The sequence below is a fragment of the Bufo bufo genome, chromosome 1 (assembly GCF_905171765.1).
Source record: "Bufo bufo chromosome 1, aBufBuf1.1, whole genome shotgun sequence".
Classification (NCBI taxonomy): Eukaryota; Metazoa; Chordata; class Amphibia; order Anura; family Bufonidae; genus Bufo; species Bufo bufo.
This window is the reverse complement of record NC_053389.1, coordinates 826,501,270-826,517,572: the sequence shown is the minus strand read 5'-3', so window position 1 is coordinate 826,517,572 and position 16,303 is coordinate 826,501,270. Positions and strand designations below refer to the sequence as shown.

The 16,303-nt window shown below is 40.0% G+C and overlaps 1 protein-coding gene across 1 annotated transcript in view; it reads left to right on the top strand.

The window, feature by feature from the left end:
• The window catches only part of LOC120989776, a 69,589-nt gene extending 58,402 nt beyond the window's left edge, over positions 1-11,187 (top strand). Inside the window, exons 6-11 of the mRNA XM_040418098.1 lie at positions 1,158-1,445; positions 7,077-7,159; positions 7,790-7,839; positions 8,459-8,685; positions 9,906-10,174; positions 11,179-11,187. Of these exons, the coding sequence (XP_040274032.1) occupies positions 1,158-1,445; positions 7,077-7,159; positions 7,790-7,839; positions 8,459-8,685; positions 9,906-10,174; positions 11,179-11,187 (926 nt within the window). The remainder of the gene's footprint in view (positions 1-1,157; positions 1,446-7,076; positions 7,160-7,789; positions 7,840-8,458; positions 8,686-9,905; positions 10,175-11,178) is intronic.
• The last annotated feature ends 5,116 nt before the right edge of the window (positions 11,188-16,303 follow it).

The following is a 16,303-nucleotide window of genomic DNA, read 5'->3' as shown; positions in this document are numbered from 1 at the left end:
ACCAAGGAACAGAGGGAGCAGCAGGTGCAGAGAGAGCTGATCATCTCGGAGTAATGGCACCGCCCCCGTTGCTCCTAGAAGCTCATTTGCATATATTACTACTTCATTTCTGTAAGCAATGCAGGCACATATGAACATGGGACCAACACAGATGCCTTCAGCTGCCAAGCGCACATGTAACAGGTCAGCCAGTGTCATAGGTACAAAACTGCTGACAGATGCCCTTTAAATCCTAAAACTGAGTTACAATTAAGTAAAGTCCTCCCAAACATCTTGTTTCCTTATGTTACTGCTGTAATGGCTGACCTCCGCAATCAGTAGCACACTATACATGAAATAGATATAAAGTGTGACCCTCAAAAAAGAAGCCCGTCTATAATATCTTCAAATCAAACTGCCTAATAGTATATCTATCTTAGTTGTCTATAGCAACCAATCAGAGCTCAGCTTTTACTTTTTCAGAGCCCTGTAGGAACTGAAAGCTGAGCTCTGATTGGTTGCTATGGACAACTAAGACAGATTTATTATTCGGTTTGATTTGGAGATATTGGAGGTGGGTTACTTTTTGGTGGGCCACTCTGTAGTGTTTGTGGTCACCAGTAGAGACAGATGGAGTGGAAGAAACCATTGGATTGCTCATGGCAGCCATGTTTAGTTATTATTTTATCATGACCAGCACTGGATTAGCCTTTGGTCTAGTAGAGGATTTCCAGTCACTGATCAGCGACTGAATGGTCAGCTTTAGGCCTCATGCACGCGCGGTCCTCAAAATGCACAATGGAGCATATGTGGACAGCACACGTTGTGCTGTCGGCATCTTTTGTGGCCCTGTTGAATTGGTCCGCATCCGACCCTCAAAAAATGTGGATTGGATTTGGACAAAAAACACGGTCATGTGCATGAGCCCTAAGTCTGGAATTAGACTTTGACACCATATGATGTCGGAGATATAAATCATCTATATCCCTGGAATCACATATAAATGTGTGGCCACTGTAATGTTTACTCGATGTCAGTATACTTTTCTATGAAAGCATATATGGCCAACTATACAACCAGTCATGGTAATGGTGCCAGTGGTCATTCGCCCCACAATGGCTTCAGGCAAAGCCGTGATCCTCATTCGCTGTATGATCCTTGTATTCTTCTCTCTACAGCTGGAGATCATTTTATAGACAAACACAAAGAGGATCTGATTGAACGAATGCAAAATGTGCTCCCAGTTATATGTGATCTGTGTGATGAAGGTCTGCTGAATGAACAAGAGGAAATTCATATAACGTATACATTAGATCCAAAGTTCATGATGAGACGTCTGTATGACATCATCAGACACTGGGATGACGATGATAAGAAGGAGCTTATTCAAATTTTGTACAAGCACGATCCCAGCGTCATTGAAGATTTGACAATGCTGGAAGGTTTTTCCAAATTAAAGGAACCTGGTAAGTGTAAATATGATCCATGTCCACATGGTCTTCTCCTCTGGATACTAACAAGTGAATTTCATTTGAAGAAACCTAGAAACAAGAGGAAGGAACACTTGTCCACTAATCAGTTTGATAAGAATGTAGCCTAAATGAGCTGTTAGGAACATAGGTGGGGGGTTAATCAAGCTGGTGTAAAGTAGTACTGGCTTAGTTGACCATTGCAACCAACCAGATTCCTCCTTTCATTTTCACAGCTGCTTTGGACAATGAAAGATGGAACCAACTAAGCCAGTTCTACTTTACATCGGTTTGATAAATCTCCCCCATAAGAACTACAGATCGAGCTGACAGAGCATCCCTCTACACTGCGTGCAGAATTATTAGGCAAATGAGTATTTTGACCACATCATCCTCTTTATGCATGTTGTCTTACTCCAAGCTGTATAGGCTCGAAAGCCTACTACCAATTAAGCATATTAGGTGATGTGCATCTCTGTAATGAGAAGGGGTGTGGTCTAATGACATCAACACCCTATATCAGGTGTGCATAATTATTAGGCAACTTCCTTTCCTTTGGCAAAATGGGTTAAAAGAAGGACTTGACAGGCTCAGAAAAGTCAAAAATAGTGAGATATCTTGCAGAGGGATGCAGCACTCTTAAAATTGCAAAGCTTCTGAAGCGTGATCATCGAACAATCAAGCGTTTCATTCAAAATAGTCAACAGGGTCGCAAGAAGCGTGTGGAAAAACCAAGGCGCAAAATAACTGCCCATGAACTGAGAAAAGTCAAGCGTGCAGCTGCCAAGATGCCACTTGCCACCAGTTTGGCCATATTTCAGAGCTGCAACATCACTGGAGTGCCCAAAAGCACAAGGTGTGCAATACTCAGAGACATGGCCAAGGTAAGAAAGGCTGAAAGACGACCACCACTGAACAAGACACACAAGCTGAAACGTCAAGACTGGGCCAAGAAATATCTCAAGACTGATTTTTCTAAGGTTTTATGGACTGATGAAATGAGAGTGAGTCTTGATGGGCCAGATGGATGGATTGGTAAAGGGCAGAGAGCTCCAGTCCGACTCAGACGCCAGCAAGGTGGAGGTGGAGTACTGGTTTGGGCTGGTATCATCAAAGATGAGCTTGTGGGGCCTTTTCGGGTTGAGGATGGAGTCAAGCTCAACTCCCAGTCCTACTGCCAGTTTCTGGAAGACACCTTCTTCAATCAGTGGTACAGGAAGAAGTCTGCATCATTCAAGAAAAACATGATTTTCATGCAGGACAATGCTCCATCACACGCGTCCAAGTACTCCACAGCGTGGCTGGCAAGAAAGGGTATAAAAGAAGAAAATCTAATGACATGGCCTCCTTGTTCACCTGATCTGAACCCCATTGAGAACCTGTGGTCCATCATCAAATGTGAGATTTACAAGGAGGGAAAACAGTACACCTCTCTGAACAGTGACTGGGAGGCTGTGGTTGCTGCTGCACGCAATGTTGATGGTGAACAGATCAAAACACTGACAGAATCCATGGATGGCAGGCTTTTGAGTGTCCTTGCAAAGAAAGGTGGCTATATTGGTCACTGATTGTTTTTGTTTTGTTTTTGAATGTCAGAAATGTATATTTGTGAATGTTGAGATGTTATATTGGTTTCACTGGTAAAAATAAATAATTGAAATGGGTATATATTTGTTTTTTGTTAAGTTGCCTAATAATTATGTACAGTAATAGTCACCTGCACACACAGATATCCCCCTAAAATAGCTAAAACTAAAAACAAACTAAAAACTACTTCCAAAAATATTCAGCTTTGATATTAATGAGTTTTTTGGGTTCATTGAGAACATGGTTGTTGTTCAATAATAAAATTAATCCTCAAAAATACAACTTTCCTAATAATTCTGCACTCCCTGTAGAAGAATTCAGTGAGAAGCAGGAAGAACAGTCTGCAGAACCAGAGAAACTGAAGCCATGTATAAGGAAAACTTTAGAAAAGTAATAAATACCAAAGGTAAAAAAGATTTTTAGTAGAAAAATAATTAGAATAAAATAATACAAAAATACCCCAAAGACATAGCCTTCAGGCTCGACCTCCAAAATACTCAAGAAATTGCCACAAGCCACCCTATTTGGGGTAAATTTCAATTTGAACTTGATGGACTTACAGCCAGGTCCATAAATATTGGGACATCGACACAATTCTAACATTTTTGGCTCTATACACCACCACAATGGATTTGAAATGAAACAAACAAGATGTGCTTTAACTGCAGACTGTCAACTTTAATTTGAGTCTATTTACATCCAAATAAGGTGAACGGTGTAGGAATTACAACAGTTTGCATATGTGCCTCCCACTTGTTAAGGGACCAAAAGTAATGGGACAATTGTCTTCTCAGCTGTTCCATGGCCAGGTGTGTGTTATTCCCTCATTATCCCAATTACAATGAGCAGATAAAAGGTCCAGAGTTAATTTCAAGTGTGCTATTTGCATTTGTAATCTGTTGCTGTCAACTCTTAAGATGAGATCCAAAGAGCTGTCACTATCAGTGAAGCAAGCCATCATTAGGCTGAAAAAATTAGACAAACCCATCAGAGAGATAGCAAAAACATTAGGCGTGGCCAAAACAACTGTTTGGAACATTCTTAAAAAGAAGGAACGCATCGGTGAGCTCAGCAACACCAAAAACCCGGAAGACCACGGAAAACAACTGTGGTGAATGACTAAAGAATTCTTTCCCTGGTGAAGAAAACACTCTTCACAACAGTTGGCGAGATCAAGAACACTCTCTAGGAGGTAGGTGTATGTGTGTCAAAGTCAATAATCAAGAGAAGACTTCACCAGAGTGAATAAAGAGGGTTCACCACAAGATGTAAACCATTGGTGAGCCTCAAAAACAGGAAGGCCAGATTAGAGTTTGCCAAACGACATCTAAAAAAGTCTTAACAGTTCTGGAACAACATCCTATGGACAGATGAGACCAAGATCAACTTGTACCAGAGTGATGGGAAGAGTATGGAGAAGGAAAGGAACTGCTCATGATCCTAAGCATACCACCTCATCAGTGAAGCATGGTGGTGGTAGTGTCATGGCGTGGGCATGTATGGCTGCCAATGGAACTGGTTCTCTTGTATTTCTTGATAATGTGACTGCTGACAAAAGCAGCAGGATGAATTCTGAAGTGTTTCGGGCAATATTATTTGCTCATATTCAGCCAAATGCTTCAGAACTCATTGGTCGGCGCTTCACAGTGCAGATGGACAATGATCCAAAGCATACTGCAAAAGCAACCAAAGAGTTTTTTAAGAGAAAAAAGTGGAATGTTATGCAATGGCCAAGTCAATCACCGGACCTGAATCTGATTGAGCATTTCACTTGCTGAAGACAAAACTGAAGGGAAAATGCCCCAAGAACAAGCAGGAACTGAAGACAGTTGCAGTAGAAGCCTGGCAGAGCATCACCAGGGATGAAACCCAGCGTCTGGTGATGTCTATGCGTTCCAGACTTCAGGCTGTAATTGACTGCAAAGGATTTGCAACCAAGTATTAAAAAGTGAAAGTTTGATTTATGATTATTATTCTGTCCCATTACTTTTGGTCCCTTAACAAGCGGGAGGCACATATGCAAACTGTTGTAATTCCTACACCGTTCACCTGATTTTGATGTAATTGCCCTCAAATTAAAGCTGACAGTCTGCAGGTAAAGCACATCTTCGTTTCATTTCAAATCCATTGTGGTGGTGTATAGAGCCAAAAACGTTAGAATTGTGTTGATGTCCCAATATTTATGGACCTGGCTGTCTTTTTTCAACCGTATTAACTATGTATCTCACCTCACACCTCCTTCAGCCTGCTTTCTGGGACTGTTGAAAACTATTGCATACTCTTCTGATTTCTGTCAGGTGCAATGTTGTCAGTGAAATCTTGGGCATTTAGAGATTCATAAATACCACCTGAGTCAACGAGTCATCTTCCGCACATTGTTCTATTCCATGTAGAGATTTTCACACACAGTCAGGCCAGGTTTATAACATTGGTTTGCCCTTTATCAAACCATTACTTTGTATGTGTTTTTATATGTTTGTATATGTTAGTGCAGTAGACTGTAGAAGGATCTGGGCCCCTGCTGCTCTCTACTTCTGACTTCAGTCTCAAAGTCTAGGAAATGTCATAGAAAGCCCTCTCAGCCAATCACTGCCTAAAAACAAAAAGGATAACAGGATGCACTGAGGGTTGATAAGTACATAAAAATGGAAATCATCATGCGTGCCACAGTAGAATGCATCGGAAGTAACACTCTGTGTCGGCATAGTCTAAAGTTAAAGTGTTACATTGTTAATGCCGATGCAATCAAAATGGAACTGTAACTTTTTTTCCATTATACAAAACATAGGAAATCTTCCCTGCATGGGAGCCATGAATACATAGAATGCATTCCAGAACGGGGCACATGGCCATTCAACACACAATTATCACCCTAATTATTACCAACCAACGGAACTAAAAAGTATAAAAAAAATAATATTTTTGTTTTATCTAAAAAACTAAAATATTAAACATTCAACACCTTTTTATTTTATATTCACAGTATTTGGTATATTTAGTACTGTGCAAACATTTTAGGCAGGTGTGGAATAATGCTACAAAGTAAGAATGCTAAAATAAAAGGGATAATAGTTAATTTTTACCAATTAACAAAATACAGCATGAATGAACAAAAGTGAACTCTAAATCCTGTTAATATTTAGTTTGACCGCCCTTTGCCTTCAGTATCAGTTCCTAGGTAGACTTGCACACAGTTAGTGAAGGATATCCGTAGGGAGGTTGTTCCAGACATCTTGGAGAACTAACCTCAGACCTTCTGTGGATGCAGGCTTGCTCCAATCCTTCTGTCTCTTCATGTAATCCCAGACAGACTGGATGATGTGGAGATCAGGACTCTCTGGGGGCAATATCATCACTTCCAGGACTCTTTTTTTACTGACATTTGCTGGATATTTGGAGTTGTTGTCCTGCTGCAGAATAATTTTAGAGCCACAGAAATGCCTTCCTGAAGGTATTCCATGATGGATCAGTATCTGCCTGGATTTTTCAGCATGGATGACACCATTATTCCTTACCAAATACCCAACTCCCCTTGCGGAAATGTAGGATATATGAAATGTGGCAATAAAAAAAAAAAAGGCAAGCTTTATTTACCAAACTAGGCTGCACATTGCAAGTGCTATACCTTAAAAACATATTATTTGAGTCCTTAGGAAATATTTACATTAAAGGGGTCATCCAATTTCAAGAAAAACCCCCACATGTGCAGGGCCCCTCACGGTAATATACTTACCTCACTACCCGCTCCTGGTCCCCACACCGCCCCTGCTGCTTTTCCCTGTACACGGATGAAAACATTGGTGGGGGGGGCATCGCAGGTGATGCTAGGGAGGCTCGTCCCCGTCCTCGCCTGCCATTGGCTGCTCCCCCCGACACCGGATGTTTTTATCTGTGTGCAGGGGGAAGCAGCAGCGGCGGTGCGGGGACCAAGAGTGGTGCCGGGAGCGGGTAAATATATTACCGGTATGGGGCACGGCTCATGTGGGGGGAGGCTTCTTGAAATTGGATAACCCCTTTAACTGAAGTCTTCTCTATTTACAGAAACAAGTGAGGAGAACGTGAAGCCGCGGACGAGTTGTGTGAAGATGACTGGAGGTGACATCAGCTGTAAACATTGCGGAGAGGTAACATTACACTGATGAAACATACTATATGAAATGATTCTTACTTTTTATGACCAAATGCTAAGATATTAAAGATGCATGTGAATAACATATTGACATACAGATCTGGTTAAAAACTCCAACTTTTAGGCCTCACAGATATTGTTGTACACTACCCTGTGTATTGGTGTGGTAATCACCTTTATTTTGGTTTGAATATATTCAATAACCCACCAAAAAATGGCCACAGTGTAGAGATTGAAATAAAGGGAAAATGATTTAGGCCTAAATTTGTTATCACTAACACATAATGTTCTGTGGTAACCTGTGTATTGGTGGATTCATCACCTATATGCTAGTTTAATTAAATTGAACAACCCCCCAAAAAATAAAAATTCCAATCATGTGGAGATGGAATAAACAGAAACGGATGATTAAGGGCCAGGACTGATGCTTAATATCCGGTCCGGGACTCTGTGTATTTTGTATGATTTTTTAACTTTTAACAAAATCAAATAATTTTATCAACTCTGTGAGATGCCCTGACATGGAGTATGCACTCGTATTTCAGGTGTGTTCACTGGGATTCAAAATGTTAGATTGAAACAGTTTTGTGCTTATTTATTTATTATTGATTTTGTCTCTTTGCAGCAGACACAGGATTCCGCCTATCCAGTTAGTCCCATTGGCAGTATATACCGGTAAGTTCTACCCAGCTCTTCATCTCTACTACTACTACTTGACTACACATGATCTAATTGAGCAAACTGTACAGCCACAAAAGGGCCTTACAGTGGAAGGGGCAACTGCTGCCTTAAAAAAATGTCTGCTCAGTTAGATCCCTTGTATGGAGCTTTACTCATGTCTTTCCGTTAAAAAATGTCAGATGGATCCAGCAAGTAAAATCAATAGTTCTTTATTCTATGCAGAAAATATTAAAACATATACACAGACAAAATGGCAGGCTGACGCGTTTCGACCAATAAAGTCCTAATCATCATGTCTATGATTAAGTCCTTATTGGTTGAAATGCATGAGACAGACATTTTGTCTGTGTACATGTTTTAATATTTTCTACATGGAATAAAGAATTATTGACGTGACTCGCTGGATCCATCTGACATTTTTTCAAGGATTATCGTTAGGTGTGAACCTCTAGGATCCGTACTTGAGAAGACTAAGATATTCCACCTGAGAGCTGGACTTCACTTACTAACTTCATGTCTATCAGTTACTGTACATTCATGAGCCATGACTCAGATGGTGTATCAGCACAGAATTCAGAAAAACCAAATGCTCACTGTTCTCTCGATCTCTCAGATTGGAGCTGAAATCTCCCGGTCTCTACCGCTGCCAGAAGACTGGAATCAAATTCCTGGTGAAAGGTCCAGTTGTCATTGAATATAAACTGGATTCTTGGAGCGATCACTTGAAACACATTCCAGGAAATCCTTATGAGATTTTGGGTCCACTATTTAGCATACAGAACCGTGGTGAACCTAATACCGTGTCAGCCGTGTACCTACCTCATTACCTGTGCTTAAAGGGTAAGTCAATTGTTATAATAAGCACATATTATAGTCTATAGGGGAGATTTATCAAGATCAGCACTTTCTGCGCTGGTCTTGATATCCCGTGTGCTGCCAGAGGATGTGCCTAATTTAGGATGAGGCGCAGGCCTCCTTTTATATTAGGAGGAACCTTCACCAGTCCACACAGCTAGATAGAAATCTACTGCAGCTCTGAGGTGCCATAGATTTCTGTCTTCATTTTTCACTCCCCTTATTGGAGAAGTAAAAATGGTGTTTAAAAAGTCGAAAGGGGAGATGATAAATCACCCCCTACATGTTTGACATTTTCTCAATTTGAAAATTAAAAATTTGAATAAAGAAAATAAAAATGTTTTCAATGCAGATAAAAACACATAATTTGATTTTGAAATTGGTGGTTTAGATGGATGGAAAGTGAGGATATTTTTGAAGTATGACAGGAAACCTGAATAGCCAGAAGAGGTCAACCTAAGTGTCCTCCAAGCTTTGTGTAGATTTGGCATTTTTAGGCTTCTCTCATGCTGGCCCACATTTATTAATTTGAGTCCACTAAAATTTTAGCATAAGCCGTGGCAAAAATGTTAAAAAATCTGATACATCTAGCTTTAGAGAAATTTTCTGTGCCTATCATAAGGGGTGTGGCTTTACAGAAAAGGGGCACAGTAAAAGGGATGTGACCCAACAGCTCCCAGATAGCTTTATACCGTGTTCAGATAAATTGTGTCTAAACCTAGAAGTGCTCAGCGACCCTATAGTTCCATACAGTGCTAGAGAACTCCATACAGTATCCAGATAACGCCATACAGTGCCCAGATTGCTCCATGCGTTGCCCGGATAGCTCCATGCAGTGTCCAGATAGCTCCATACGGTGCCTGGATAGCTCCATACGGTGCCCAGATAGCTCCATGCAGTGCCTAGATTTCCCCATACAATGCACAGATTGCCCCATACATTGTACAGATTGCTCCATACATTGTACAGATTGCTCCATGCAGTATCCAGATAGTTTCATATTGTGCTCAGATAAATTGTGCCTAAACCTAGAAGTGCCCAGTGTCCTTATATCCAGCCTGAAGTGATGTGTATGCAGGCTGCAGTGATTTTTCTGATTTGTCTTATTTTTATTGCCAGATTGTGAGATAATCTCCTTGTTCAGTACTTGTAAGACTTTTATTATCTGCTCCATCTTGATAAAATGTCCTATTTTTGTCCAATAGTATTTGATGAAGACCTATCACAGATTAAATGTGCTCACTTTAGAGATGGAAACATGACACTGGAGTCACCGGCACAGATTGAACCGTACTATATCACATTATACAATCCCACATTTTCCTGTCTGGGACCTCTGCTGTCACTTATCAAGAAAAAGATCCCGATACATGGAAGCGTCTTCATTTACTTCAGGGTTCTATGTAAAGGTGATCCACATGAGGAATACAAAATCCATCTCTATGTACTGCCCTATTCCACAAATGCTGAAGAGGTAATGAACAACATATCACATCTTAGATAAAGATTCATGTCCAGGTTCACACAATGTGTTTAGTGCATGGCCACAAAAATGCCTGCAATTTTTAAAAAAAATTTATGTAGTTTTTCTGACAGTGTTTTTAGTGGCATTTAACCCTTCAGTAACAACCCTTTTCATGGTATTGTAGAATAAACCTTGCATGGTCTCCCGTCCTGCTGTTGAGCAGACACAAGGTTGTCTAACCTAATTAAACATTTGAAAACTTCCACTAAACAATTCCCTGGATGTATATCTACATGCTGCAAGAAAAAGCGTTGCAACGCACCATCTATACACAATAACTATAATTATGCAGCCAATCTGAGCTATTCGAGCTTGTCAGTCAGAGGTATAGAAATCATTTAAACAGTCCGACCAACTAAATGTCACAGTAAAATTAAAAAAAAACCTGACTCCGGTCCTTCAGCACAATAGCAACTGATCATCCCTATTTGGCCAATCATTACGTACAAATGTAATTTTGTCCGACAACGTCCTAAATTTTCCAACCTGATGGATCACAATTTTGGCAGACTGAAGTCTTCAATTGCTACACTATACTTTTAATTGATTATAGGTCAAAATTGGTGAAATTGGTCATTTTGGCTTACCTTAATCTCATGTGTTTGGCTAGCTTTAAGGCTACCTTACACAGGTTAACAGTTGGGGCAATTATCGAGAAGGGAGCGTTCTTAGAAATAATCATTTCTGATATTAGTCCTGTGTAAAGATGTTGCGATTCACCGATCGACCAGCGGGTGAAAGCATCCCTGACGTGGCCTTCTAAACCTTTGTTTCTGGGGAGAAAATTGTCCGGTTTAAATAGGGATCTGCTGCCCAGAAAAAATGGATCTGTATGGAGACTAATGAATTCAGGCCCTATATCTGTAGAAACGCCTCCTTTATGTGCAGCTTTAGTATGTTTTTACTATTTATCTTTTTCCCTATGGTCATTAAATTCTTCTCTATTGTTTTAGGTTTTGTAGCTCCCTTTTGTGATGTTTTATTGAATATTAGTAAATATTTCTGTACTTGAATTTATTAATTTTTTTGTTGGCCCTATTTTAATTTCAGACCCTTGACAAAAAAAACAAAATATGTGGATTTCAGAGAATCAGAAAACCTGAGCACACCGACCCTGTATATACTAAAATAAGATACCTCATCACCGGCAATCCAGGAGTATTGGCTCATCCTAAGGTATATTTTATTAGGTAAATAGCCTGCACGTTGGCCCACATGGTTTAGAGATCACATTATTTTGCTTATGTGTTTATTTTTTATGACAATTTTTTTACTTAGTTGATCATCCTGATAACACTGCCATTAACCTTTCACATAGGATAAAATTATTCAACTTTTTCCTACACCAGGGTATGTTTTTCTTATTTGCAACTACTTTTCATAATTGCATTTGACTAAGGGCTCATTCAGACGAATGTATGGCATCCGTGTCCATGTTGTGGATGGCAAACTGCAGGTCCACAATACACCGGAACCAGCTGTGTCAACTCCTTGCTGAGGTGCACATTGATTTGATTGTGTCTGTGATCCGCAACATATGGCCAAATATGGGATATGTCCTCTATTTTGCGATGCGGAGGCACAGATTGGAAGCCCACGGAAATACTCCGAAGCTTTTCTGTGGGCTTCTGTTGTTGGTGGTCCACGACATGGGCACAGAGGCCATGAGCCCTAAATGTAAAGGCCCCTTTACATGGGCCAACTAAGCAGGCAATTTTACAGACCAAAACATTCTTCAGAGGAGGTGAGAGCTGCATTTCGAAGCAGCAATCATCTTTTCTGTATGGAGACCAGTGATTGGGGAGAACATAAAAACTCCATACAAATGTTGCCTTAGTCGAATATTAACCTTACCTTACATGCCCCTTTAAGTTCCCACCCCTTACACCCATTTAAAATAACTGCCCACTATTTTCCCATTATGTCAACCCCTATTGTCCTACTGTTTCCTAGATCTCCTGTTGCCATTGGCTGTCCTCAATACTTATTCCTCCTAGGGCATAGCATCTATCCCTACAATTTAAATGGGCTTACCTTTCTTTTTAATGATGTCCTATCAGATGCCCACTGATCAGATACTGATGACCTATCCAAAGGATAGGTCATCAGTGTAAAGATCTCGGAAAACTCCTTTAACTCTTAAAGGGATTATCCAGGAAGTGCTAATGATAACCTATCCTTAGGATAGGATATCATTATTAGATTGCCGGGGGTCCGAGTCCCGGTGCCAATCAGCTTTTTCAGGGAGCTGCTGCGCTCATGGGAGCTGTGGTGAGTGCTGTGGACTCCCAGAAGCTCACCAAGGACAGCATTGTACATTGTATAGTGGCTGTGCTTGGTATTGCTTGGTATTGCAGCTCAGCCCCATTCAAAAATTCGAGCTGCAATTTGGCCACGTGACCAATGTATGATGACATCACATGGCCTACGTCCCCTGACAATATGATATTGCTGACCTATTCTGAGGATAGGTCATCAATAATTATTCCAGGATAACCCATTTAATTTAATCTTTATTTTATCTTTTCTATAGAATTTACAGAATTTATTTAAATTTAATTTGGGAAATTCTTTGTAGAGACAGAGAAGGAGAACATGTCCTTCACAGCTTTTCAGGCGATTGAAGCACTTTCATCTTCAGTCTGAATCAAATTAGATTCTCATTTCAAATCGGAATTAAATTTCCACAGATTTGCTCGTCACTATTAATGATTATAACAACAATACATGTTTTCAGTAAAATCCGTATAAAATAAAAATGTAATATTGTTTCAACAAAATATTCAGCGAACCGTTTAATAGTCACAGACTACCTTTGGTCTTTCCAATAATCCTGCCGTTTCACTTTTCAGACTCTGAAGTTTGATTCAGAACGCTATCAGTTTACAGAGCTGAGACTTAAGGAAAAAGATGTAGATACTTATCTGAGTGTATCAGAAGAGACCTCCGAGGACACAGTCTGGGACGCTCACCTGACACAAGGTTCTAGTCGCTTGTCGTCTTTGTTTAAATTTCTCAAAATGAATTTCACATTCTTACTTCATGTATTTTGCAGGTGATATAAAGGACGTTTCACAATTATTATCATCACTGACAATCCGTGAAGGTAGATCTATCTTTATATATGTAAATCTCTCTTATTATTTATTACTGTCATGTCAGAGAGTTCCAGTCACTGACCTGTACCAGAAAGGCCACACTCAACGGTGCTGCTGGCCCGAAAAATTCAAATGACAGCTTTATGTCTTTTTTTTTATAATCACAAAAAAGCTTCCAGAAACTGTGTGACTTGATCATTTTTAATTTTTTTTTGTGTTTTGCTTTAGGCGTTTTAAGACTTTATTTTGTCAGTTAACAGTTTTTTACCACCTGGTATATTTTGCATGCCTGGCTCTTTTCTACATTAACGTATGTGTCTCTTGTGATGTCACTTTCTTGGTAGAGCTGCATTGTAAAAAAAATGTGTGTATATATATATATATATATATATATATATATATAGTACAGACCAAAAGTTTGGACACACCTTCTCATTCAAAGAGTTTTCCTTATTTTCATGACTATGAAAATTGTAGATTCACACTGAAGGCATCAAAACTATGAATTAAACACATGTGAAATTATATACATAACAAACAAGTGTGAAACAACTGAAAATATGACATATTCTAGGTTCTTCAAAGTAGCCACCTTTTGCTTTGATTACTGCTTTGCACACTCTTGGCATTCTCTTGATGAGCTTCAAGAGGTAGTCCCCTGAAATGGTTTTCACTTCACAGGTGTGCCCTGTCAGGTTTAATAAGTGGGATTTCTTGCCTTATAAATGGGGTTGGGACCATCAGTGGCGTTGAGGAGAAGTCAGGTGGATACACAGCTGATAGTCCTAATGAATAGACTGTTAGAATTTGTATTATGGAAAGAAAAAAGCAGCTAAGAAAAGAAAAACGAGTGGCCATCATTCCTTTAAGAAATGAAGGTCAATCAGTCAGCCGAACAATTGGGAAAACTTTGAAAGTAAGGGCTGTTTGACCATGAAGGAGAGTGATGGGGTGCTGCGCTAGATGACCTGGCCTCCACAGTCACCGGACCTGAACCCAATCGAGATGGTTTGGGGTGAGCTGGACCGCAGAGTGAAGGCAAAAGGGCCAACAAGTGCTAAGCATCTCTGGGAACTCCTTTAAGACTGTTGGAAGACCATTTCAGGGGACTACCTCTTGAAGCTCATCAAGAGAATGCCAAGAGTGTGCAAAGCAGTAATCAAAGCAAAAGGTGGCTACTTTGAAGAACCTAGAATATGACATATTTTCAGTTGTTTCACACTTGTTTGCTATGTATATAATTCCACATGTGTTAATTCATAGTTTTGATGCCTTCATAGTCATGAAAATAAAGAAAACTCTTTGAATGAGAAGGTGTGTCCAAACTTTTGGTCTGTACTGTATGTATATAAATATATATATACAGGGAGTGCAGAATTATTAGGCAAATGAGTATTTTGACCACATCATCCTCTTTATGCATGTTGTCTTACTCCAAGCTGTATAGGCTCGAAAGCCTACTACCAATTAAGCATATTAGGTGATGTGCATCTCTGTAATGAGAAGGGGTGTGGTCTAATGACATCAACACCCTATATCAGGTGTGCATAATTATTAGGCAACTTCCTTTCCTTTGGCAAAATGGGTCAAAAGAAGGACTTGACAGGCTCAGAAAAGTAAAAAATAGTGAGATATCTTGCAGAGGGATGCAGCACTCTTAAAATTGCAAAGCTTCTGAAGCGTGATCATCGAACAATCAAGCATTTCATTCAAAATAGTCAACAGGGTCACAAGAAGCGTGTGGAAAAACCAAGGCGCAAAATAACTGCCCATGAACTGAGAAAAGTCAAGCGTGCAGCTGCCAAGATGCCACTTGCCACCAGTTTGGCCATATTTCAGAGCTGCAACATCACTGGAGTGCCCAAAAGCACAAGGTGTGCAATACTCAGAGACATGGCCAAGGTAAGAAAGGCTGAAAGACGACCACCACTGAACAAGACACACAAGCTGAAACGTCAAGACTGGGCCAAGAAATATCTCAAGACTGATTTTTCTAAGGTTTTATGGACTGATGAAATGAGAGTGAGTCTTGATGGGCCAGATGGATGGGCCCGTGGCTGGATTGGTAAAGGGCAGAGAGCTCCAGTCCGACTCAGACGCCAGCAAGGTGGAGGTGGAGTACTGGTTTGGGCTGGTATAATCAAAGATGAGCTTGTGGGGCCTTTTCGGGTTGAGGATGGAGTCAAGCTCAACTCCCAGTCCTACTGCCAGTTTCTGGAAGACACCTTCTTCAAGCAGTGGTACAGGAAGAAGTCTGCATCCTTCAAGAAAAACATGATTTTCATGCAGGACAATGCTCCATCACACGCGTCCAAGTACTCCACAGCGTGGCTGGCAAGAAAGGGTATAAAAGAAGAAAATCTAATGACATGGCCTCCTTGTTCACCTGATCTGAACCCCATTGAGAACCTGTGGTCCATCATCAAATGTGAGATTTACAAGGAGGGAAAACAGTACACCTCTCTGAACAGTGTCTGGGAGGCTGTGGTTGCTGCTGCACGCAATGTTGATGGTGAACAGATCAAAACACTGACAGAATCCATGGATGGCAGGCTTTTGAGTGTCCTTGCAAAGAAAGGTGGCTATATTGGTCACTGATTTGTTTTTGTTTTGTTTTTGAATGTCAGAAATGTATATTTGTGAATGTTGAGATGTTATATTGGTTTCACTGGTAAAAATAAATAATTGAAATGGGTATATATTTGTTTTTTGTTAAGTTGCCTAATAATTATGCACAGTAATAGTCACCTGCACACACAGATATCCCCCTAAAATAGCTAAAACAAAAAACAAACTAAAAACTACTTCCAAAAATATTCAGCTTTGATATTAATGAGTTTTTTGGGTTCATTGAGAACATGGTTGTTGTTCAATAATAAAATTAATCCTCAAAAATACAACTTGCCTAATAATTCTGCACCCCCTGTATATATATATATATATATATATATATAAATGCAATGCAAAAAAGGCATTAAAA